At 36.9% G+C, this 26,975-nt stretch overlaps 1 protein-coding gene across 4 annotated transcripts in view; it reads right to left on the bottom strand.

Annotated features, from left to right (window-relative positions):
- Nucleotides 1–26,975, bottom strand: part of NALCN (sodium leak channel, non-selective) — a 242,598-nt gene that overhangs the window by 65,316 nt on the left and 150,307 nt on the right. For all 4 annotated transcript variants that reach the window (XM_083883453.1, XM_083883452.1, XM_083883454.1 and 1 more), the window contains one exon: nucleotides 23,732–23,806. In XM_083883453.1, the coding sequence (XP_083739579.1) occupies nucleotides 23,732–23,806 (75 nt within the window). The remainder of the gene's footprint in view (nucleotides 1–23,731; nucleotides 23,807–26,975) is intronic.

Genomic DNA, 26,975 nt, shown 5'->3' with positions numbered 1-26,975 from the left:
CATGAGGCAGGTGTGTGTGAAACTCAATTAAATGCTCTGTAAGTATTTCAATGCAATCAAATCATTAAAAATATATATATACAGCAATGCTCTAACTATTTCCTTTTAGTTGACAGGCTAAAATGAGTAATTCCAAATTAAAAGCTTTGCCACTAATGTCCACACAACTTATTTAGGAACCGGCCAGCAACCCAGAATAATTTCATGGGGACTGAAAAGTTCAAACCTTTTGCCAAAGTTCAGGAGATCTCAGTAGTGGATGATTTAAAATTAATATTGTTCGGTACATTACAGTGCACTGCTAAATATCCACATTTTTAACTGCAAATCTTCTTTAGGGGCTGCATTTGAAGAATAAAATGACAATACAGTATCTGTGTTGCAGCTTAGCAGGATGTCATGTGCTCCAACACCAAACACTTTGAGCACAAGAGTGCACATGGATGAAAGACATCACAAACTGATACTAGGACCCAACCAACAGCATTGCAGACTTTTTTTTTATTTATCCAAGTTCTCAGATTTACCATCACCTTTGACTTGTCAAAGGGAGCTTTGAATGAAAGCCAAGTAATTAGCATCAAATGACATTAATTAAAACACTAAAAATCAGAAAGGCAGATTAAATGAGCTACTTTTTTCCTTTCTTTTATTCTGAAATCCTATGGACCTGGCAGATTTTTGGACATGAATGGGCTACATTAAAAGAATATATGCATATGGGTAAGCTGTCACATAACACACTCAGACTTGGCATCAAATTGTAACAACATTTTTGTACCTAAATTTGACTTAAAATTCAACAAAAATCAGATGTTCAGTTACTAATATTTACACCTGCAATTGCATTTACAATGAAGAAAAATGTTGATTTTTGTTTGAGCAACCTGCACCATGAAATAAAAGGAAGGTAAAATCAACCTAGAAGTTAGTGTAAAAAATTGGATAAATAGAATTTAGGTAAAACTAACACTTGCAGTGTTGAAAAGAAGTATTTATGAAGTGTAGATCTCATTAGTATGTCTACAGTGCTGCATAAAAGACTGAAAAAAGCCTAACCCATTGCCTAAAGTTGCATGGCACATGGTGTCTTCAAACCATATTTGCCTCTCGGTTCTTCTAGGCCCTGTGTGGTGGCCCTGAGACATAATTGCACCAGTTATTTTTCTCCAGGTTATCCAATTCTTCAAGGCATCTGACTCAACATGTGACTTTTTGTGTGCAATTCTGCACAGAACTTCAGTAGGATTACATTTGGGTTGTGCATTGCCTAATTGAGAGGCAGTTTGGTGGCAGGCGGGAGAGCACTAGAGAACTGTGTGTCTTAAGAGTCCAACCTGGTAGAGCCTTGTCTCTTCTTTCTTTGCAAGCAGTCTCTCAATTAAAATATTGCTTGAACTATATTGAAGTATTGTCTGGAATAAAGTACCTGGAGCTACAGGAGAGGCAGCAGTGAGGGAAGAGTTTTCCAGCTTGCACAGACAAGTGTTCAATGTTTAAGCTTGCTCTCTTGTCCTCTTCTACTACTTAGATGTATCAATAGTGAATTTCACCCTTTGGGTTCACCTAAACAAAGGGGACCTTGCAAGCAACAAAAAATTCTCCCACGTAGGTATGGTTAACAGAACCTAAACTGGTTCAGCATGCCATGAGAAATTTTCAGTAAAATATACCAGAAGCTATGATCATAGTGGTGCTGGCATTCAGAGTAGAGACTGCACTGTTGATAAGAGTAAAATAAACTGATAAAGTTCCTGACAGATGGAGGAACCAGACTACATGCATTTCTCATAGGCACAACATCTGTTTTTTTAATAAACAACTTCTCTCTGTAACAGGGTTTATATGCTGTGTGTAGCATAGTATGGTGCTATGACTCCTATACTCTATTGTTAATTTAGATAACTTTTTCTTCAGTTTTGCATTAAGTCTTACAAATTTAATAGATATTGAGTAAGATTTCACAAATGTGGGATTTTTAATAGCTTCCTTCCAATAATTGTAGCTCCTATCATTTCTTCAGGAACAGATGCTGCTGACAAGATATGATTCCAATTTAAATAGTGGAAAACTTATCTAGAAAAATTTGGCTAAGACATAGTCTGTTTATCTAAAAGATGACAGGAATCCAAATTTTCATAGTTTCTCTGTGATGAACTAAGATAAATAAGATGAAGTTTTCAGAGCTATTACTTCATACCAACTACAGACAGGCAAACATTGCTATATGATTTACACTTCAGCCTTATTTCCAAATATTTTTACCTCTTCAGGGACAAGTACTATACAATTAAAAGAAACTGGGAAATCCAAGATTCTGTGTAGTCAGTTTGTAATCAGGCCCCAGGAATGTGCTTACTGGACCAGATTCAACCTTCCTGCCTTTAGACTGAAGTAGCCACCTAAATTAATTTTGTTGTGTCCTTTTATAGCCAAAAGTGATGAAGAGACACTTGTAGAGGTCAGTTCAGATCTTGTGTTGGCTATTTATTTCACAAATGTTTAATTTTTTTCCATTGACTAATAGGGAACTTGAATCACATATGTTCCTTAAATCAGATGCCTGACTCCCAGTGCTAGGCAGGATGAACCCAGGCCACAGTATAAATGTATGTTCTGGTTTAGGGCCAATTTTGTGAGGAAACCTCCAAATGGGGTCCCTCTAGAAAGCAAATTGAAGCCACCTCTACCCAAGCTGGTTCGGGAAAAATTTCCTTAGAGAAAAAGTAGAAAATGAGCAAAGCGTTCACAAGTATAAAAAATGAATAATATTAAACAATAAAACCTCTTGCTGTTCTGCAGTGAGATGGCAAAATTGAGAAAGTCCTTGCTGTGGGTTGTAGCTCAGCTCACCCAGTCTCTTGTGAGTCCCTCTGGCACTGGAAAATACCATCCTGGGCCCCGGCGGGCTGCAGGCATGAGATCTGGGTGTCTTCTGTGTTTTTAAGTCCAGAACAGGTTTAAACGTTTCCAAGAAAAAGAAAAGAAACAGTCCAGGGAAATTCTTTGCCTCAGCTAGCTAAAAACAAACTGAAAAGCAAAGGGGAGGTCTCTCTCACTGTCCGTCCATAGACAACACAGTCCTGGAGTGGAATGCAGAGGAGTCAGAGCAATTTCTGAAAACAAACTGAGAACTAGTCTTAAAGGTGCAAAACTTAATAACCAGCATAAACAGAACAGACAGCTGGGGATATAAGTATCACAAAGCCACCCCAGGACACTATGGCAACATTCATCTCAGCTAATGACAGTCTCTCACATGTGAAGTAAATTCTACAATCATATACGCACTTCTTATACTCAACTGGAAAAGGTACCTCCAGATATTGGCTCATCCCCTATTAACACATAGCGAGACAAGCAAGATGGACTGTCCCCTCAGGGTAACTCCTTCACTGAATACAGGGGCAGTGTAAGGCTATCCCTGTACCAGTAGTGGGCTATGGGCCTATGAACTGGCATAAGATCACCCATTGTGTTACACTGTTAGCAAGACCAACTGCATGGTTTTCGCCTTGGCCAGCTAGCACTCTCCCTGTTCATGCCTGAGAATAGTTTTCCACTTATCCCAACTGGGCATGTTCCCTGTAGGCAGTATGGCACATCCTGTTAAATGGTAGGTAGTTTTGGGAAAGGAAAATAACTTTGCTGTATGTACAAGTCAGGCTGTGCCAGCTGGCCAGTTTTAAGGACAGAAAGCATGTCCAGGACAGTTTTCTCTTTTGATACAGATTGGCTAAATTACTACCTTTGAGAAGATGCTCTAGTGTAAGGAAGATAAAGAGTTTATAGATTCATAGAATCATTTAGGTTGGAAAAGCCCTCTATGAGCATAGAGTCAAACTATTGACCTAAAACTGTCAATATTTATCTTATCTTAGATAAGATAAACGACACTTTTGTTTTAAAATAATTCAGGGGTAGCTACATATTTTGATGGATAGTTTAGAAAACATAATGAAATGAAACATAAATTTAATGCTAACATGACTAACTCTTCTTTTAATAGCTGTTTCACACATAAATGCCATAATGATTATGAAAAATACCATTTTCACATTCATTATTTTTCTCTTGGGATATGTAGCAGATATGTTTTGTTTCCATACAAAGGTTAGTGAGTCACAAAAAAATCCATTATAATATAAAATACATTACACGCTCCATTTCACCAGGGGAAACTTCTTGGGACTTCATGTAAACAAGGTATCATTATTTATTATAAACTATATATGTGAACAACAACCAACTGAAATATTTTCAAGTGAACAAAAGCACAAGATGTATGAATTCTGCTCTTGTACAAATGTAAACATTCAGTATTGACTAGTCACAATGTGTTCATCTTCAAGATTCAGAGACACTCAATATTTGTTTTCCAATTCTAGTTTCTACACAAAGGAAGATTCCTGGAGGTAGCTTTGCAAATGGTCTTTACCCAAACGTAGCTGAGACTCACATCTTCTTTTACCCTGCCAGGTTCACATGAAAACAGAGACAATCTGGGAAATTGTAATTGTGTAACTTTCAAAGGGTCTCACCACAGGCAGCTTCCATTTATGTAAAAAAGAGCTGAAGACACTCAGTGAACCAGGTTGTGATTGACTGAGGAAGTCATCATCTTGACTTTCTATCAGGATACAGACAGCAAGAGGTATTTCTAAGAGTTATCTTTCTGCTGAAGAGCTGAGTGGTCATAGGGATAAATTACTCAATCTGCAGAGAATGTGTATGTCCCTGCCCATAGTTTAACAAAGGAAGATAACTTTTACCTAGGTCCCCTTAGTACCTAAGTATAGAAAGTCTGATTTTTTCCCATACATGCAAAACTTTTATTCCATGTGATTTCTATAGACTTCTGTATGCATTGTATGGGGTATTACATGAGACAGATCACCACTAAACTAGAAGAGACAGAAGGCATATCCAACTTGACTCACTAATTAGTTTCATCTGCACAGTAGGAAACACAATGTACTGGTTTTGGCTGGGGTAGAGTTAATTTCCTTCATAGTGGCTGACATGGGGCTGTGTTTTGCATTCTCACTGCAAGCAGTGAGATGCAGGGATGTTTTTCTTACTGCTGTGCAGCACTTCTCTTCTGCCTCTCACCCCACTCCACCACTCCAGCGAGGAGGCTGATGATGCACAAAAGGTTGGGAGCTGACCCCAGCTGAACAAGGGATATTCCAGACCTTATGGCACCATGGTCAGTATATAAAGCAGGGAAAAGAAGGATGGGGGGATGTTTGGAATGATGGTGTCTCTCTTCCCAAGTCACTGTTACATGTGATAAAAGATGACTTTCCTAAGGATGGCTGTACACCTGCCTGCCCATGGGAAATAGTGAATGAATCCTTATTTTGCTTTGCTTGCAGGTATGGGTTTTGCTTTACCTATTAAACTGTATCTAAATCCATCTCTTTTCTCACTTTTTCTCTTCTGATTCTTAGAGTGAGGGAGCAACTGTGGCTGTGGCTAGGGTTAAACCTTGACACATACCTTTGCTACTTGAACCTAATTCCAATTTTCAAATCCAACTTATATGATCCATATGAATTTGTGAGTGCTGCCTGAGATGGAAGCAGTTTTGGGTAGATGCTGAAAAATATTTGTCACAAATTGTGATGTAGCTACTTGTGCAGCAGATGGCATTTTGTTTCTGTTGGCTGTGGCAATGCAAACCTGTGTTTCCTTTTTTTTAGGTGTGCTACATCTGTTTGGACACTCCTGTAAATGTAAAACTTTGCTGGCACAGGCCAATATTACAATATCTTCTAACACACAAATGATCACTACAAAGATCAAAAAGATGACTTACTGTAGTTAGGACAAGAATGTTTCATTTGAAACATGGAACACAATTCAGATGAGACATCAGATAAATATTCCTAAAAGTCCACTTACATAAATACCAAATGTGATAATGAGTTCATTATTCTTGCTCTTGTTCACAGGAGTAAGCAAACATCAACAACAGTGCACAGTACTTTTTTTTGTACTTTTTTACAAGTGCTTTTGTTATAAGCACCATTATCATGTGCATTTGTTTCCTTAAATGTATTCAGCTAAATATGCATGTGGCTGTACACTTGATCTGATCTCCGTGTAATTGGATTTGTTTGGGACTGCCACATTGGAAAGAGTCTGTGGAGGGGCTGTAGAAATTTTTCTGTAATGTCGTTCTAGAGAATATAAAGGAACACTCTTCACAAAGAGACCTAGTCACTAGACAGGAAGCAAAGAATAAGCCATTTCCCTAATGATAAAGAGTCTCTCTAGATAGAACAAAGCAATTCATTATGAAGACAATCAATGGAATAAGTTTCCTAGCCAAGCCAAGGAAATTTCCTCACTAGAGATGTCCAAGAGCTGACCTGATAAGACTCAGGGTAACCTCATCTAGTTGGACCAGGTGTTCTTCAGAAGTCCCTTCCAGAATAGACATTTCTATAATTCCATGATTTGCTGATATCTATGAAGTGCAGGACAACTGATAATGATGCTTTTCAGTTTTACTGTTGTGCATAGGCATACAACATCTCTTTATAACGTTACTTTTTTTTCAAATCATTACTGGGCTCTACTGGATTCTCTGAGAAGATAATGAATACAACCTAAATTTGAGCATTTGCCATCCATATAGCGGAGTAATTAATCAAATATCCTTACTTAGAAAATGTAACTGAAGTTGAGAAAAAAATCACAGATGCATCTGAGGCCAAAATCCAGGACATTTCTTTAAACAGGAGAGACTTTGTCTTTGCACAAATTAGCTGTCCCTTTCCTATTTGTGGATGGTTGGTTTGCTCATTTTGAACTAGAGGAAGAACACTTAATTTGACATAAGTGGCCTGAATTTTAGATACTCTTATAAAGTACTTTTCCAGTACAGAAGCTCAGATAGAAGATTTATTTTACTAAAGGACATGCAGAGACAAACCTATACAAGTGATAACTGGGAGGTCACAAAGGCTGATCCAAACTACTTCAGAAACCTTCTTGGCTGGGCTAGATGAAAACAGAAATAACTAGCTGCCCTTTCTCCCACACAAGTTTTCTGATGAAATTTTAGCCAGGGCTGGATTCCTGAGTGCTGTTACTCCCTTTCACAAGAGACGGAGATTCTTTTCTTTGTGTCCTTGTGGTCCTGGACTGGTTTTTTTTTGAAGAGAAAGATATGTGTAAGAATTCTCCCTTCATTCTAAAATAGTGCTCCCACTCATTGGATGTTATGCAGGAAAACCCTGCAGGCTTCCTCATCTTCTGTCACATTTTAAAAGAGTGCCCGGTCCATTTTTGTGGAACTGTAAAAGGAGAAATCCTCTGAATTCTAAGTGGAAAAGAAGTGACTGTCAGACTCAGGTGCCAAATAAATGCAGTAAAAATATAATTAATCAGTTTTTCTAAGCTTCTAGCTCTTTTTAATGAAGCACAAATTAAATCTCATGCCAAGGCCAGGCCTCTACTTTTCTTTTCAAGAATGCAGAAGTTAATTACAATGTGTACACAAGTGCATAGATTCACAGGCTCCTATGGGCCCAAAACATAGTTCAGAAGAGGCAATTCCGACCTCTGTGGCACAGAGGGGCACAAAGTCGAACTCCGCCTGGATTTTCAAGAATCAACTGCTATCAAAATAACAAGCAATGCTACATAAGCCCTTCATTCCAAACTGCGGCAGGACTGTCTCTTAATTCAAAGGATGGAGCACCTAGAATCACCTATGTACCCTGATAAGCACTTGCATTTTCATTTGCTATCAACTAGATAAAACAAAAAATAAAGATTAAATTAGTTCCTGGTGATATAAAAGCTAGGTAAGCATTTTATTCCCTGGTAGTATAAATGAAGCAGCAGAAGTTTACATTTACATTTTTGTTACTGCTACTCCCACATTCATAGCAAATACAACTGCCATCCTGCCTCCTTGAAAAATGTGTGCTTTGAATATGATCCTTGGCTAGAATATCCAAAGGTCTCTATTTTATACTATTTTGTACCATAAAACCTTCCTCCAGGAGAAATCCTCTTTAATTTTTTGAGGTTTTTTGGCACATTGCAAATATGAAGAATTGGCAACTTCTGAATTAATACTTAGGTGTTTATTTCACCATTATGAATAAAACATATCACCCAGAATTTGTGATCCATTGATGCTGTTTTTAAAAAAAGGTGACAGATGAGGTAAGAGGCAGGAAAAAAATTCAAACAACACTGGTGCCTTGAAATTACAGCCATCAAGGGACTTTCAAAGCTTTCTTAGTAATTAAAAAAGAAAGAGTCGAACATGAGTAGTTTTACAGATGACCTTATTTTCCGGTCTTGAAAGATTGCCTTGTCTTCTAGAAATGGACACAGTCTCTGTAAAACTTACTGCTTTTGAAATAATGACTATTTAAATGTTCTGCATATGTCCCAGGAATGGGGGACCAACTTGAATTTCGTGAAAATTCTATCTTCCCTCTATGATGACAAGAAGGATTTTATGCATTTTATGTAGTACATAAATTTCAGTGTGGAACCATTACTGTTTTTCATTGGTTAATGAAATGTGCTCGACACTTATCTTCCCTGCCACTTGTTAAAAATCCATTCACATGGAATCAGATATAATGAAAAGGTAATTTCTCATTTTTATTCTATTTTATAGTTATTTCCCATATAGAATTACCTCAAGTACTGTTCTCAGAATAAAAATACTCTGGAGGCAAGTAACTCTAACTAGGCTTAAAAAAGCTCCTTGATTTTCACACACAAATTCACATATATAAAATTTTATGCCAAACGTGTTTAAATTAGATATACCCATTATAACACCTTGTTCACACAATATGTTCATGAAAAATCCCTATGCTGAAACTCTCACTTTAATGCTGAAGCCTCAGCACACAAAATTTGGAAGTGATGTAACTGCTGAAATTGTCATTGGTGCCTTCCTGGATCTTCTGAATGCCTGGAGGTGCTGGGTGAAAGGCACAGGGCTCCGGCAATGTATTCTGACCAAACATGTTCAGCATCCCAAACCCTGTCTTTTCCAATTCCTCCTCTACTGACAGACAAAATGTCACTTCTGAGGTATCACTCAACATAGCTTTCAGAGCCACATACTCAAAAAGCCAATTACCAGTGTTTGACCTGTCACTGCTCCTGGTATCAATTAAAAGCAGTAGTGAACTGTGTGTTCTGGTTCTACTTAATAAGAACTAGGGGAAAAGGGAGCAGAGGAGAAGAAAAGCTCCTGCGCACTGAAAAGTAAAACTGGGTCATAAAGTGTGAGTACAGTTTGCTCCTCACTGAATAAAGGGGTTGTTAATAGGTCTGTCAAAAATGATATTTGCATTACCAGGATAGTGAGACCCATTGGTATTAACAGGAGTAACATCAGAAGTGTCTTCTGAATGAATAAGGATGGCCTGGACTTCCCCTATAAACACCTTGCTTTCAAATACTAAGCTGCCTCGCCAGAAGAGAGATCTGAGGAGAGCAAGTGAAGACAAAGAGAAAGCAAAAAATTAAATCCGTGAGAAACAGGACCAGTTAAGTATCAGCAAGCTGCTGCATGCAGGAGACAGGACTTCCTAGTACTTCTTCTATTCTGGACTAGGTACTTTGAATTTGTTTAAAATAAAACAAGAAAACTTTCAAGAAAAGATGTTACAGAAATTCTAAATTTCACATGCTGATATACTTGAAAAAAACAACAATAAAAGAGGGGGTTTGTAAGAAATACTAAACATGACGGTTTCCAAGATGGGTTAGTTTAACTGCCAAGTTTTCTTGCAAAATGAGATCACTTATAATCATTCACTGAAAAGAAACTTTGGTCTGATTATAAAGCTAAATAGACAGACGCACAAAGACAGAAAACACAGGACGTAATAACAGGCACTGTAGGAAAGAGCACTGAGGAAGCATTTGACTGGAATGACTGAACATCACAGGCTAGAGGGCATCAAATGAAAAAATCGAGTGGAAGGCTCATTAGTTGAAAAAGAAATATCTTTTTACAAGGTGCATTGTTAAATTTATATTTGCTACTGCAGCCAGTAAATGCTAGAATATACACAGTTTTGAAAACAGATTCAACTGGCAGGCAAGGAAAAAAATCCATCAGGAACCACTAGACAAAGATACACCACATTGCACACTGGAAGTTCCCATGTTCTTGGAAAGTGACTATCACTCAAATAGGAAATATCATCAGGAAAAAAATTCCACTTTGTGATTTCCCTTTTCTTTTGTTAGTTCCTAAACATGTTCTTGTGGCCACTGTCAGGAACTAGACATTGATCCAGGGAGACCTTTGCTTTTGTCCAGCAGACCTTTTGGTTTATTCCAAGCCTAGAGATTCTTCCTCAGTAAACTTCAAAACTTCATAATAAATTTTTGTACTGTTATTTGGCACTGTTTTTTTTTTTTTTTTTTTTTTTTTTTTTTTTTTTTTTTTTTAAAAAAAAAAAAAAAAAAAAAACAAAAAAAAAAACAAAAAAAAAACAAAAACACAGAAATGTATATGGTGAAATTCTACCAATCACTGATCACAAGGAACTGCCAAACAATTGTGATTGCTTTGGCTCTACTTTCAGGTGACACTGACAGTGATAGGACATAGTGCCAATAATGCTATGGTTGCAGGTTCAGTCCCAGTATGGGCTATTTGCTGAAAGAGTTGGACTCAACGATCCGTGTGAGTCCCTTCCAGCTCAGAGTAGTCTGTGATTTAGTGATATAATTAGAGCTATTAGAGAGGCATGAAGCTGTGGGTTACCAGGATGCGAGAGGCTTTTCTCTGGCGTCAGTGACCATCATGTTGAATACCAAGCAACACCATGCTTAAGGAGAAATATTTTTAGGGTAGAAGTCTGAAAGGATTTACATTTAAACATAGTACACCTGGGTTACCATGATGCCTTGAGAAGCTGACCTAGAACAGAGACTAGGCAGAGCTAAGAGAATAAAGCAGGTATTTATTAAAAGCCCTTAAAGGATCCACCTTGGGGAGTACAAGAGTCTGGCCAGGGCTACACCCAAGATGGACCCAAAATGGTCACAAAATGGATGACCACTCACAAGGTTTCACACTTTTATAAGTCTTTGGTCCATTTCCATATTTGGGTTAATTGTTAACAGCTTCAGGTTATGAAGTCCCATCCTCCCAGTTTGCTCTCTTCAGTTCCCTGTTGTTTATGCTTTTTGGGCCTGAAGCTTGTAATGGTTCTCTTTGGTCTCAAGATGGAAAAGGATTGTTTTGTCTACCAACCCTGTGAAGAGAACTTGCTAACACTTAATATGAAATTCAGAGTTACACACACCAAGGCGGCACAGAATCTGAAAAATACGAAAGCTAAAACTTAAGGCATCAGCTAAAATAAAAGTCTTTAGTAGGACAGTCCACTGCCATTACAAACAAAATATGTAGTTACTCCATATCATTTCATTACTGAAAGTTGATAAAATAATACTGTGTAATTAAGACATGCTCAGTGGCGGGGGGGGGGGGGAAGTGCTAAACAGAAAGAAGCTCATTAGAGGCACTATTGAAGATATTAAGGATTTAAGGATTTTGCTTTAAAGAAGAATATAAAGCATATACGTACATTTTCAAGATTTGGGAATATATTCATCACTTTCATAAAACGGGCAAGATTTTAAAAGGGATCTGTTGTTATGCAAACTGCAAAAACTGGTGACTTTGAAAAACTCTTCATATTTGACAAATTTGTGTGTGGATGTGTGTGTGCACACTTGCATTGACATATGCATGTGTACCAAAGGTATTTGCAGGACCTGAAATGGAGAAAAACTTCAGTGATTCTGAAATGGTTGGCATATTGGTGTATGTCTGTGTAGTTCCAAAATCGCAGGCTGCTTGTATTAGAGAGCAAAAATATGCACAATATTTTTATGGTAAACAGACCCAAAATACACATTTAGCATATGATAATCAGATGCATAGAAAGAAAAACAAGCATCTGCAAGTACACTCAGGAGGTCTAAAATTTCTTATACTCTTTTCAAAGAATACGGAAACAACTACAGAAAGAAGAGCTTGTCCTGACATTTTGATCAGTGCTTTTTTGCCCTGAACATAATTGCTTATACTACTGACTAGAGGGTACCTCATTCTCCCTGAATTCATGCTATTTTTAGTGCGAAATGGAGAGTAGCACATTGCAAGCTTTTTAACTAGCACAAGGCACTGACTGTACAACCAAAGTATATCTGATTCAGAGTTTTTTGGATGTTTTAGAAGAGAAACATTAAGACACTACTTTTTTGCCCTGGCAAGGGGGTTGGACCAGATATCTTCCAACCCTAATGACTCTCTTATGACTTTCTCCTACCCCGGCTCACGCTTAGTCAAAATTGTCACATTATTGTGAGCTTAGGAAGAGCCAGGGAAATTCCCACACTTATGCATGAAAATATGCATTCTCAGTCACACCTTAAAGATACAAAGGTATCTATTGAAACTCTTACTATCTCTTACAAATGATAACTTTCAACAAGCTACCACAAGTATTTTTTCCATTTATTTTCACTAATACTTAAATGCATTACAAGCTTACAAGTCAGTTTTTCTAGGCAAACACATTTGAAACAAACAAAAAAAATGAGTAGTGCTAAATATAAATGTAAATCACATCATGACTCTCATGGAGAAAATCTTTTAGAACTCCTGAATTATTCTACAAGTTGTAGCTTCAGCAAATGAGCTGGGAAAGTTCGATCTCCTAAAACTGAACCAGAAAATAATTTTCTTCTGAAATCAAGAAGGTTTTTTAGAGAAGCTTGATGCAGATCTGTTGATATCACGATTCAAAGATTAAAAATAACAAACACCATTAACAGTTTCAGTTCCTAAAACCATTGGAAGCAGCTTGATTATATTTTCTCAACTCCTAAATACACATTATTAAAAGCATTTATTTTTGTACTACTTCTGGCATTCCATGATGCCAGAATTATATATTCAATTATCCTTCATACCATACAAGCTTTCTTCTCTCAGGAGAACCAAGGTTAGGTAAATATTGGCCTCAGTCATGTTACTGAAGAACATGGACTTCAGTTTTGCTGACAGTCAGATTTTAACTAATTTTCTTTCTATCACCAGTTCTGCAGAAGACACCTTTCTGCTAGCTCTCACCTCTGCAAGACTCTCACAAGGGCCTAATTATGAAGACTTCTTGACAAAAACGAATGGATGAATGCAGAAATATTTATTCTTAGAAGATCACAGTTAAAAGTTAAAGAAAAATAAGCAGTGCACTTAGTTCAGGTTGCTTCCTTTATTTGTTCTACAGACAATAATATAAAAAGGCAGCAGCAGGAGCATCTAGCAGAATCTATAAAAATAGCATGCATTTTCAGTAGAGAAGTGAGCTGTTTCAGTTGTTTGAACTGCTTTACATGAAGATGTTATGAATATCTGAAGGGCAAGAGTGTATAGAAACCAAATTTCACAGATTAGTATCCAGAAATAGTGAAAAAAGCAAACAAAAAATGAAAATGCAGAGACATACAGATTGACTGATTCACCAATCATCATAAATAGATACTCAAGAGGTCAGTAGTACAACCTTGGCCTTCTCTTCCTGGTATCTGATTTCAACAGAACAACAACAACAAACCCCAAACCTAGAAATGAGTTAAAATCTGCAACCATCCCAAACACTGAAAGCAGAAACATGCTATGTGTGCAAGAGACAAAAAAAGCTGATGGAAGGTTAGGTTGCAGACCAGACTTCTGTATTGCATTCTAGAAAACATTATTAAAACATTTTGATTTCTTTGTCAGCATGACTTTCATGCTGGAAACCTAGTTTGTGTGAAAGCTTTCTCTCACATCGAATTTCAGCAACAGGTATATTCCTGGGAATTTATAAGAAATAAGACTATATAAGAAACACTTATAAAAGATTATTAGAAGGATGGTTTAGTCCAAAAAGGAGAGGAGTGAACATTGCCAGACCATGAGCCAACTTAAAAAAATGAGAAATACCCTTAAAAACGAGAGATTCAAGGAAAGCAGTGCTGCATCTGGTGGTGGATTTATGGAAGCTCTCCTAATAAATAGATTGTTGTTTTGTGAATTTCCAACAGTGGATGGATGAGTAAACTCCTTTGACAATGATCACAGAGAAGTGATCATTGGCACTAAGAAATGTGTGGTCTAATGTAAAGAAAAGATGGCACCAACTGTTTAAGGATGTGAAAGAAAAGGAGCAGTAGCTGAGAAAATGGGAACCATAATGGTGGTGGTGAATGGAGAAAGGTGATAAGCACGTTGGCAAAAATAATACTGGAACACGGAAAATACAAGAAAAGGAATTCCAGTATCTTGATATTGATGCAGCAACACTTGTTAACATCTCATTGCAGAGAATATAAGATGGATATCCTCAACATCATTGGCACAGCAGTGAGAGCCTCATTCTCTGGGGAAGCAATTATTTGTCTTTGTCTTTTAAGACCAAACATAACTAGAAAGTCTTATCAGGATACATTAAAATGTGTGACAGCAACATTTCTGACATATTCCCACAGCAAGTGGTGAATGTCTGGTTTCACACAGACCACACTGCTTTTGCCTCTCAGCATACCTTTTGCTCCACAAGTGAGACAGGGTCTATACTTGCCTTCTGAACCAACCCAGGTGGAGATCATGAACCTCTACAAAGATCTATCAAATTTTGCCATGTTCCCTTAAAAATTAACTGAACTACCAATGCCAGGGACCTGTTATTTTTATGAATCTGAATTCACAAATGCAGGCTTTGTTTTCTGCTGTGAGTGAAGAGAGATGACCAGCTTTGAATGCTGACTTTTATCCTTTGTTACTATTATCATCTAAGTCCCTAACCTAAATTAGGATCCCAGCCTAGGCACTTCAGTAAGGTGCCTGTTGTTACACACCATGACTTTTGGCTTCATTAATGGGAAAGCACCCATATGATTAAACATCAATGAAATACAGATTTCTAATTCATTAAACTCGGATATTTATGTCGTTCAACGTTACCCACTGAAAATCAGGCATTTTGCCTAATTAACTGTCTAGACTTCCCCTGTAACAGAAAAAAGAGAGCACCCTACTTGCATGGGATGAATCATTCCCTGGAGGGTAACTATGACTACAGGCAACTGCAGATGTAGCTCAGACTACATGCCTAACTTTTTGCACAGCTAACAAAGTGACGCGAATCCTGTCCCTTGACACTTTAGAAAATTCCAACCTTTATCTAAATGAATGAGAATTCTTTTCCTTGAATATAAATGTTCAAAAACTTGAAGACAGCTGCTTCTAAACTTCTGAGAGCTGGATTAAATATAAAAACATTAAAACCTTTGTTATGATGTTTACTGCATTAGCATACAGTATTACCATGATTTATTTTTTTCAGTGTATGTCAGAAGATAGCCTTACTTCTTTCTTAAAAATAATTGCATTTAAATGCATGAAGTTTTTTATTCTGGGGAGGTTTCTTCCCCATGGATTAAAAATGTGAATCCAATTGCTCTGATGTAGCAATGAAAAGCATAGACAGTGGAATCAAAGTAATAACTGCAAAATCAAAAAATGATTGCACATGGATTTAGGATGAAAAGTAAAAAATGTGCCTCTTCTCTTTGGCTTAGAGACAAACAGCTGAATACTACAGGAATCACAGTAAGAAAATTTTATGTTTCCTCTGAGGATGTAAGTTTGGATTGTTTGTCATATAAATACTGCTTTAGTTTATAAAGATTCAAATTCTACAAGCAAACAAGTATCTGTGAGTTTTCCAAAATCAATAGGATACTGTGGTGATCAGTCATGCAACAATAAAAAATCCTTTATTCTACTTAATATAAATATTTGATTTGAAACTTTTATTCAAATGCACTTTAGAGAAAAATGTAGAAGGACTCAGTGCTATCTCTTTAGAGACTGACTTGCTTTGTCTTGACTAAAATTAACCAAAATTCCACTTATGAATCCTTGCATAAAAGGGAAGCAGTGTAAAATTCATATTTAGAATACATGTGCCAGAATTATCTTTACCAATATTCAGAATCAGATACTCTCCCTTTAGATAGTAGGCCACCAAAATTCTTACTATAAATCAACTTTGAGTAGTGAAGAAGGAAAAGTAACTGTAGTATAGTGATTAAAAAGGAAAGCATTAATTGCTATGTTTCCCTGACAACAAGAGCAGAAAAAATAGAGTAGATTTTAAGGTAAGAGGGATTAACACATAAACATTTATTATTTATATTTATAATAAAATATAATAACATAAACATATATTATTTATATTATAAATAATAATAATATTTATTATTATTATTTATTTATTTTTAAAATTCTTTCCAAAGATGTGTATTCTCTGCTGCATTAATTCTGGACAATTAAGTGGCAGTAGATCCCAGTCTAGACCTCCCCATTGCCTCCATCACCATCACCACCACCACCACCACCACCACCAAAGCCACCCAAGCATTATAGAATAAGATTCCTTGATAGTTCTGCTATTTTTGATCACACTCAAATCCTAATTTACTTTCTTCTACTCCAATTGTGCCTTCTTATGAGACAGATTGCATAATCAATTTTTTATTTCTTTTATGCTTTTGCTGTGAAAGCTCTGCAAAGACCACTAGAAGTTTGCTTAACTGCGTCTTTTTTGCAAAAGCTTCTAAGCATTTCAAAATATGACCCTGAACCACTGGCATCAAATGGAAGTGTTCAGATATTAAACATTGTTGAAAACAAGAACCTATCTCAGCAAAGAATCTATCATTACCTCCTGGGTTCTTTATAAACGTCTGTTTTCAACATAAAGGTGTTAAAAGCGAGATTTAAGAGAAAAAATGAACATGGTAAAAATGTGCTGCTTTTTGAATATAATTCTAAAGGCAGCTCATTAAAAAAAAATAATGCATACTATAAGTAGCAATAGCTATACACCATGATATATAGGTATATATATACATACACCTCCGCAGCACTTGCTGCTTTGATATGGATTTAGGGAAAAAAAAAATCTTACATATATTTCCTGCTGTGGAGCAGAACTGGAGGGAAAGGAGCATGTACATCTGACAAGTACCTTCACTGGTGAGAGTGTAAATTTAATCAAACGAGAAGAAAAATGTCCCTACTTCATACTGTTGTTTACTCCTCCAAGGATTTCTGTTGTCAGGTAGTAAGGCACAGGGAAAATATTTTTAGTAATGGATGCCATCTGTACTGGTGTTGTGAATGTGCACTAGAGAGCACAGACAGCACATGTGTGATATGACAAAGAGCTGATCTTCTTTAAGAAATTTTCTCTTGAAGTAGAGAACTACACTTATGTGAGATTTCAACAATTTAAAAGTGAGGATAATTTCATGGCTGGCTTCAAATTTTCTTGTAGCTTCCCGATAAAAAAATGACTGTCTCTCAAAATTGCCCTCCAAAAGTATCTGCTACTCTTCAGTGACTAGAGAAGGAAATCCACATGAATATTTCAAACTGCACATACAACGTTATACTGTATTGGTGAAGCGAGATGAATTCTACCCAGGTGTTTAAATCTTCATAAAATTTTTAAGGAACTTCACTGGCTGCAAAAGCTGTTAAAGGAGCAGGTACTAAAACAGTAGAGTAAGCCCAGAATGGAGTAGTCAACAAGGCAAATGTGAGTTTCTCCATATAGGATGAAGCTATGGGAATCCTAAAAGTTTATAAAATTCTGATAGGAAACAAAAATACATAAAAAATAAAGCCATATTAAGGAGAGGACATAAAAAATAAAGCCATATTAAGGAGAGGACATAAAAATAGACAAGAATAATTCATATACAGGCGTTTATATTAATAATAAAACTTTTAAACCTCCCATGGTTGCATTAGAATTTCTGTTATTTAAAACTGCATAATGTTGACACAAAACACATATCAGAAACCTGGTAGAAAACTTGGTAGGCAGTAGAATCCTACAGAATCAGACTATGCAGAACAGGCAACATATTATCCAGATGGAGAATACCTGGCATCAGTAAAAGACTGGTGCTGTATGTTACAGAAATTCTTCAGTCAATGCACTGAATAAGGTAAATGCATATAAAAACAACACAGGATCCACATTCATTGAAGCTGTGTCCTGAACTGGAAGAAATATTCTGCACATGTGTAAATGAGGATTATATAGTAATTTCAAAATGCAAAATAGTATTCAAAGCCAAAAGACAAGCAGTAATAACACTGAGAAGCCATTGTTTACTCTCATGTATGTTTAGGAAAGGGCAGAAGAAAGATATTAACTTTTTACTCATAAGTGACTCCTTGCTACTTACACAGCCAGAGAACACCTAAGTGAAGAAGTATCTCATAGTTTAGAGTACTGAGCAAGATCTATTTCATGGCATAAATATCAAAAAGCTCTTCTGTAACAGTGATAAAAATGGTCTTAAATTCAGATATTACTTTACAAGTAGAAGGTCAAATCTATCTATTGGACTGAACTTAAATGAAAAAATTAATTACTTAAAATCATAAAGCCTTTGAAAAGAAATTTAAAGGAATGGACAAGTGACAGAAACTGGGAAGAGGGGATGTATGGAGTAGCTTTAAATATCCAGTTTTATTAACAGACTACATCTACCAGCTACAGGAAAACTCCAAGAAGGTCAACAAGACCAGCAACGTCAAATGGTCAAAGAAGAAATGGTCAGTGTCAAAGAAGACTTAAAAGTAAATGGATATGTTTCAGAAAAGAAAGCCATATGCTAAGCAAAGAATAGAGAAAAAAAAACCCAACATAAATTTTAGCACTTTTTTTGTATAAAAATAATGGCAGATCATGAAAGAATTTGAGGAACTAGTTTCTGAAGAAATAAACTCTAATAAGAAAGCTTTTAAGGACATAAGGAAAGCAGGAAGTCTAAAAAAGCAACAGACTATTGAGTGTGTTCTGAAAAATAAAAACAAAGCAAGAAGTTAAACAGTGTTGGCCACAGACAGGGTCAAAGAAGGCCCTAAACTGTGCCAAAGACTGATCTACAAAAACATCAGGAGAAAAGCTTTTGGAAGATAACTGACACAAGGTCAATTTGCTACTCCCTAACAACTGACAGCACTCTCTCAGGACTTCTAAAGGATCTCAGATATAGCAAGGCTGACACACAGCAGTGGTAGATAATTTGTCACCTAAATAAACTCTGGAGTGAGAGGAAAGTGGCAAATGTGACTAACTTTAAAGAGGGATTCAGGGTAGAGTATGAGAAGTGAGAACCGAATCAGTCTGACTTCATATCTTGTAGTGGTGTGTTTTCGGTTTTATCACTTTTATGTATGTATTTGTTCCTTGTTTCATATTGTTTTTTATAAGTTGTAATGGTTTGCCCCATGTCACCCATATTCAACCCTTCTTGCTTTTACCCCAACCCCAGTTATGTGTCAATCATAAGTTATCCAGCCCCTGGGCCTTGTCTGTCACTTTCGGGTCTCTCCCAAAAGTCTGGAAAGTTCCAGTGAGGACCCCAAGTGATTGGACAAGACTTCAGCTGTCTCCCCACCCGAGTTATTGATTTGTTACAATGTGTATCATTTACCTGCGGAGCCACACCCACATGATCCCTGATTTGTCCTCAGTTAAACCCATCCCTGAGTTCCTCCCCCCGTAAAAGATTACTTTAGGGGGTTTCCTGCTCTTTTTTCCAGCTGCTTCTGCCAAGGGATCACTTCTGCTGAGGCAGATACCCTGAACTGAGGTTATCCCCACTGGGGGATGAATAAAGCCAGCAGTTAACCCAGAGCAGACTCCCTCTTTCTTTCCCGCTGTCGTCACTTGACTCCTTCAGGCAAACAAGAACCCAAGGGATGGGTGAGGTTCATCCTGCTACCGAGCCGTGCCCTTTACTGTCGAGGTGTCAGGGCTGGCCGAGGCACAGAGACAAGACACCACTACAATATCTAGGCAAATTGATAGAAATATGTAACAATGGAATCAGTAAATATGTGGAAAATAAGATGGGAAAAGTTAAAACAGCTGCTGCAAGAGAAAGCCATGCTTCAAAGTCTGTTAAGGGTGATGAATTGCTAAAAATAAAGTCAACACTTTACCACAAAAGGCAAAAGACAAGAGGCAAAAGACTGCTTCTTTTCTGCTTCGTGACAATAGTCTGAGGAGAATGTGGAGAAGACAGGTGTGAATGAGAAAGAAGTCAGGATTGTACTTGATAGATTTCTTGTGCCTAAGTTTGATATTATCTGTATAACTGATGTACCGAATGCCAGAGAAAAGGGCCTCATGGGAAGATGAGCAGCTCAATGTCATACCTGGAGACTCAGTAGGGCATTAGGGTCAGTCTGGATCACTCCAGAGGGTCAAGTTTATTGCACAGATAGGTGGTGACTATGACCCATAGTAGAAACACTTTTCACTTGAGCTATGATGGCAGACATGGACAAGATGTGGCAGAGGCTGGGAGATGCATTGCAAATCAATAGAGCCGTAAGGATACAAAGAATGATTCTGTTCTTACACCAGCTGAATGGTGTGTTGGAAAAGCAGATTCTATTTTTATGTGTACATGTGCCACTAAGTACATCATTTAAATTAATCTTTGACAAGTTTTATGTTTGTTCTACATACTTATGAGGGGCGCCATAAAAAAGACAGAAAGGAGATTAATAGTTTTGTCTTTGTAGCAAAGCCTGAATACTGTGCAATAAATAATGCAGAGGATCACACACTGTACAATAAATGGTCTAGTGGCTTATTAAAATGAGCTCTATCTACTCTTTGTACTGATGCCAGACTTTGGGAATTAATATTATGTAATGGGGTAATTAAAAACTGAATCATGACATATATCCTTAACTAAATTTGCACTGGCCTATTTAATTCTAAAGGTATTTACTTTCTTTTAAATAAATTATATTATAATCTTATTTAGAATCTCCTAGTCATTTAAAGCATTTTTGCTTTTATTTAATAATATTTAAATACATTTACTGAAGCACCACAAATAGCAAGTGTTTACATACCATTTTACATTCTAGAGTACATTGCAAATATTAACGAATTAGTCCTTTCCCAATAATCTGAAAGTAATAAAATTTTTCTTATCAAGTTTCAGAAAAGAAATGAAGTCATAATTAAGAAGAACACAGCTCAAAAGGGATAATTAGGTAGGTGTGATTTCTGGCACAAATATATTCTCCTTCCTTCCTAAAAAATCATTCAGTATTTCATCATCTGAAAATGCCCTGGGACTTGAGCTTTACAACCCATAAAGGAAGGGAAAAAATACATTCCCAAAGATGGAGAGCATTACAATTTCAAATTTTTCAACTAATCAATGTCTTTTACCTTAACAGCTTGCATTATTTGACTCCTCTCTTGAACACCATCTATCTTCTAAATATAGACATTAAAAATTTTTCTGTGCAGCAAAACAGATTATTTTTTTATGGAAATGGTCTTGATTAAAACATAATTACCTTACAATCCCGCTTCTTCTCAAAATCCATTTTTAAATTGAAAACTCAAAATATGATTCAATTAAAAAAACTCTTTTTGCTTTATCTTCTGAGATAAGACAACCAATATTTCAGCACAGTAGGGCACAGTCATGGTCAGCACTGAACCTGTGATACCATCGTATTTACCCCACAGGAAATCTTTTCTGTTCTACACACTGAAACAGTTGTACATTCATTCCAGTAATCTCATATCGCTGAGCTCCAGGAAGTGACCCCTTGCCTCCTTTCACCTTAGGCATTTTTAAAATATGCAATACTTCGTACAACATTCGTTTGCATAAAATACCAGAAGAGAATGCATTCAACAGAACTTAGTGTCTCTACGAGGAGACACTACTGTTCATGAAAACATTTCAAAAATGTAAGTACACATGAACCGGCGGCAGCCACCTTGGACATTTTTATGCATCAGAATGGTGTATTATATGCATTAAAATGCATGTAGAATCCATATATCATGATGCCAGTCAACTCAGCTGGTATGTCCAGTGGCAAATGGCTGTGCTCTGGTTAAATGCCTTCTTGGGTCATGGAGACAGTCTGTCAGTGGCACAGTAGCTAAAAGGTCTGATGGCTGGGGCAGCAGTTTTGTTCTGGCCCAGCACCACTCTCATGTAGTTATGCTGCTGCAATCTCAAAGCTCTGAAGTTGAGAGACTTTTTTAAAAAAAGTTATTTATGTCTTTCATTTAAGTGTTCTCTGTTGCTATCACAGAGAGTTTGTACCAGGCTAATAAAATTTCAGACTGAAATGTGGCAAGCATTGCTAGTGGTGGCCTCTCATTACTACTTTCTGTTCACCACTTCCAAAGCAGGCAGCTAAAGCATACTGCTACCATACTGCTGCCATTTAATAAGCAAAGGCGTGGACTTTTAAAATGGTTTATAAATCAAAGATGCTATGTTTCACACAAAAGCCACTGGGTTTCACATCTCAAGCTCTTCACTTTGGAAAATTGATTTGTGCTCCTAACTCATGAAACACTATGAAAATTTTCCTGTAAGATTATCAGTATGATACAACATTGCTTACCATACATCTGAGACATTTTTATTTCAGATCATTTTACCTCCTGAGACTGGTAAAGAGAAAAATGAATGCCTTTCATTTGGCCTACTCAGTTTGCATACTCAAGACTATCCTGCCATCCCAAAGTCTTTTGTAAGATCTCTCACTTATGTAAACTGATCAACTGAAATCCAGTATTTTTGTTTCACTGCCACAGCAAATACTTGTCCTTTAAACTTATTTCAAGTTTGCAATACATATGGATATTTAATACTACAACAGCAAAAGCAGCATTGATTTCTGCATTGAATTCTATGAAGAAAAATTAGTGTATGATATTGTCATGTAGAACTTCAATGTAAAATATCTCAATTGTTTGGGGGATTATTTTTCAAGAACTGAACAAACATAATTCTGTGACAATTGCTGATGCACATGAAAGATGAAGAAAAGCAGCAAATGATGGCTACAAGCCAAATATGATGCTACAAGCCAGAAGTTCCTATGTGTTAGCCCATGCTGTTTCATGCATGAAATAGGGAAATGTTGATGACTTTGCTTCTCTTTGTACAAATTAAAGTACAGCTATGTATTTATTTAAAGGTATGGATACCTTCCTTTCTGGTGGTTTGTGCACAGCATCAAAAAGGCCAATGTGAATTCTCTATTTACATTTGTTTTATGTGATTGACATTTGGGATTTCAGGCATGAGAAATGACTTCTTGGTCCCCAAATGAGGAGAATCAATCAAGCAAGTTAACTCTTCCATGAAACTTTAGTCCTCCTCTAACACATTGACCAGAGTGTGCTCTACTGCTTCCTAACTGTGCACCCTCTCCCATTACCCTCCCCTGCAGTGGAGCTGTGCTCATAAAGCATGGGCAGTGATATCTTTCACTAGTTTATAAGCAAAAAGATGGCCTAGCTGTGATTTTTTTTTTTTTTTTTAATTACAAGAGTATCTAAATTGAATTTGATTGAACACTAAACCCGATTTCTACATCTTTTTTATGGTATCTTAATATTTCCTTAAGGTTGTGCAATAGTAAACTATCTAAAAAAATAATGCTATTCACTTCCACATGTACTGTTCTATTCATTATAATGAAGATATTTCCCATCTTTTGCCACACAAAATACCAGTAAAGTAAAATGCCTTATTGAAGCTTCTTTCAAGCACAATAAAAACATATTCTTACTTGTTTAAGTTTCTTTAGATCTTCATCAAGTTCCAAGTTGTCCAAAATAACAGCAACAAACAAGCTGAGTAGAATCTACAAAACAATTTTAAGTGATTTGTTAAGGTTTATTTTTCCTAAGAAGTGTTGTTAAATAACATGGAAAAATGAAACCCCATCCCTGATATAAGTGGGATTCTTGCCTTTGAGATCTCTTGAACTAAGATCACCTGCTACTATATATATGCTAGACATTTTGCAAATAGTAATTTTTTTTTTCTCTTACAATACAATTAGTATGAGTTTAAAAAACCATGACCAATGCATTCTGTATTTTTAACAATATACTCATTAAAAATGTACTTTGCATTAAGAGAAAATGAATCAGAAATAATAACAAAAAACAACAACAACAATAATAGCAATAACAACAACAATAATAAAAGAAATGCAAAGCAAAATCCTAAAACCTCTTGTAAAGCAAAAGTGGCTTTCAATTAAGGTGTGACTTTTCAGTCATCTAAAGATGGACTTTATGGACTTCTTTTATGCTCAAAGTGCCACTGTGAAAAGTAGCTAACTCCACTTTGGAAGAAAAGTAACCTGCTTCATTATTTGCATGAATCACATGTATAGGAAACTCATGTCACAAAAGAGGAAAAACAAATGCATCCATTTACTCTACATTAAATATTGTTTAGATAAGTTTCTAGGAGGAGGAATCCCAGGGAGAAAATAAAGTGCGTATCAGTATCAGAATATTACATTTTCCTTGCATACAGATGCTGACCAGAGGCTGAAGAAGCTGAAAAAGTGACTGATGTAGCTGAGAAACAGACAGAATCAGGAGTATGTTAGGTAAGGGAGGATACCACTGTTCAGCATGTATTATCAGACAACTTCTATCTAAGGCAGTAAATATGTACACATATGTCGCTATAGGACACAAAAAGAACGACACTCACGCAGTCAGGTCATCAGGGCAAAAAGAGGGGCGTTTATTTTTCGACTTCGATTTATATAGATTTTGGACAATGACCATGGATTGGACAAATGAGGTTGACACCTCTCCAACTACACTGGTCAAACTACAAGTCTATTAATTGTTCCTCCTCAAGAGAGGAATGGTAAGCAAGAAGAACAGTTTACAATAATATTACTTTTGTTTACACGAAAATCTGTGAGAGATTCCACTACAAAAATGAAAACATCAGAAAGCTGAAAAATATCAGGGCAACACACATATATAAGTCAAGCTGCCAGCAACTGCCAAGGTTTTAGTCTCTGAAGTTCGATGCAAACATCCTCAAACACATTGAGCTTCTACAGGGGACCCAATTTCTGATAATCCAGAGACGTACCAGAAGGTATCCTAACTCTTTTTTTAAAAAAGAATTACAGGCCTAGAATTTTTCTGTGGTCTTGGACCACTGAGTGACAACCAGAGCAAACATAACTTTCTGCCACTACTTGTAAATGAAGCGTAACTTTGCCTGTCACACTGGAAATTTATTCCCCACCTATACAGAAGTGGGGCTTACTATACCAGACAAAGAGTTTGGAACTCAAACTGCATCTAAGTTAAGTAGACTTTATTCCAAGGCAGGATTTTCTTTCACTCCATGAACTATAAAGGCAAAGAAGACATAGGAAGGACTGGTTCATAAATGAAAAAAATGTCAGTACTCAGAAAAAAAAAATCAGAAAAAAGAAGCTGGTTTTAGCAACACATAGAATTTCCTGCAGCTATTCAAAGTGATATTGTATGTGCCACATAAACAATACATCATATAATTTTCAGTGATCCAACCAACCACTATGAACAGTGGAAGTAAAGGTGGCATTCAGAACAGCAATGAAAGCCAGAATTCTGGAAAAATACATAATACCTAGCACAATGTAGAGGCCCAGAGAAGTTGACTTTAGTTTCAGGATAGCCTGTGGTGGTGCACCTCCCCATCCCACTCAGACCCCACTAAGATCTGAGAAATATTCATTAGGCCTCGGCCTTGATGAACTGCAGTCAGACTAAGCCCCTCTTAAGCTTATCAGAAACACTAACTCTTCCCAGGAATTAACAGGTGTCTAATGAGCACCTGATTTTAAGTGAAAAGCCTGGGAAACGTATTTTTCTTGCCCACAAAACAGCCAAGAGGAATAATATTTCTGTTGTTGAACCTTCAAAGAAAGTTACTGACTCAAATTGTGGCCAGGATGGAAGATGACTATGACTAAAGCCCACTCTCTAATGATCCTGTAAACAGTGGTCCAAAGTGAGATCTGGTTGAGCTCTCAATTCCCAGAAGAAGGGGTGAATGTGTATGTCTCACACTCCAATAACTGGATGGCTGTGGAGCCAGCCAAGGACTATTAGTATTGACAGGCAAAAGTTGTTGATAATAATCAAGAACTATAGGTATTAAAATGCCATGAGAAAGAACAAGGTTTTGATGGAAAACAGGTGTGAGGCAGAGACAGGGCAGCAGTTTTCCACCAGCTAAAACACAACACAGAACAGCGCAAGCACAAGAATGACTTGACATGGACATAGGCATGGCATAGGCATGGACTAGAGGGTGGGACTGGCGCCACCAAAGATCCCCAAAGCCTTCTAACCCATTTCCAGAAAGGCCTGAAAGAACAGACTGTGAATGATAATTAATTAGCATAGAAAGAGAAAAACCTGTCCATAAAACGGGTTCTCCCCAAGTCCAGGCAGCAGTCTCCAGTACCCTGAACCTCCCACTGGCCATACTGACATGGATGGATCAACACTTACTAGCTGGATAATCATCCTCAGGACCCTGGAGATCTCATGAGATAGATTGATGCTACTGGATCGATGCTGAAAGCAGGCTCAGCATACTGCCAGCTGGATGAATGCTGGAAGCAGCACTAGTGATCTCTTTTGCTCTTTCTTTTTGTCTCTCTTTCTTTCTTTAATTCATCTTTACCTCTTTAATGTCTCTCTTCCCTTTCACCTTACTTCATTATCCAAAACCCACTGCCATGTGCTTACATAGTAGGTCAGGGACTAACATACTAATTTCCATGCTAAGTGGAACTTTCTGATTGTCTGTGGACCCTCTGACTTTCGTCCTTCCTTTTGACCAACAAGCATTTATGGAAACTACTTTGATCCCTAATCAAAAATTATGCTAATGAAGAATTTTGCTATAATTCTGTTAAGATTTTATGGTATGGTGTTTTCCTTCTTCAGATATCCTGTTCATTCTATGACACTCACTAGATGCTGCTCAAAGCA

This window comes from Zosterops lateralis (assembly GCF_965231275.1).
Source record: "Zosterops lateralis genome assembly, chromosome: 2".
Taxonomy (NCBI): domain Eukaryota; kingdom Metazoa; phylum Chordata; class Aves; order Passeriformes; family Zosteropidae; genus Zosterops; species Zosterops lateralis.
The sequence above is the reverse complement of the archived record's forward strand: the minus strand, read 5'-3'. Positions and strand labels throughout refer to the sequence as shown.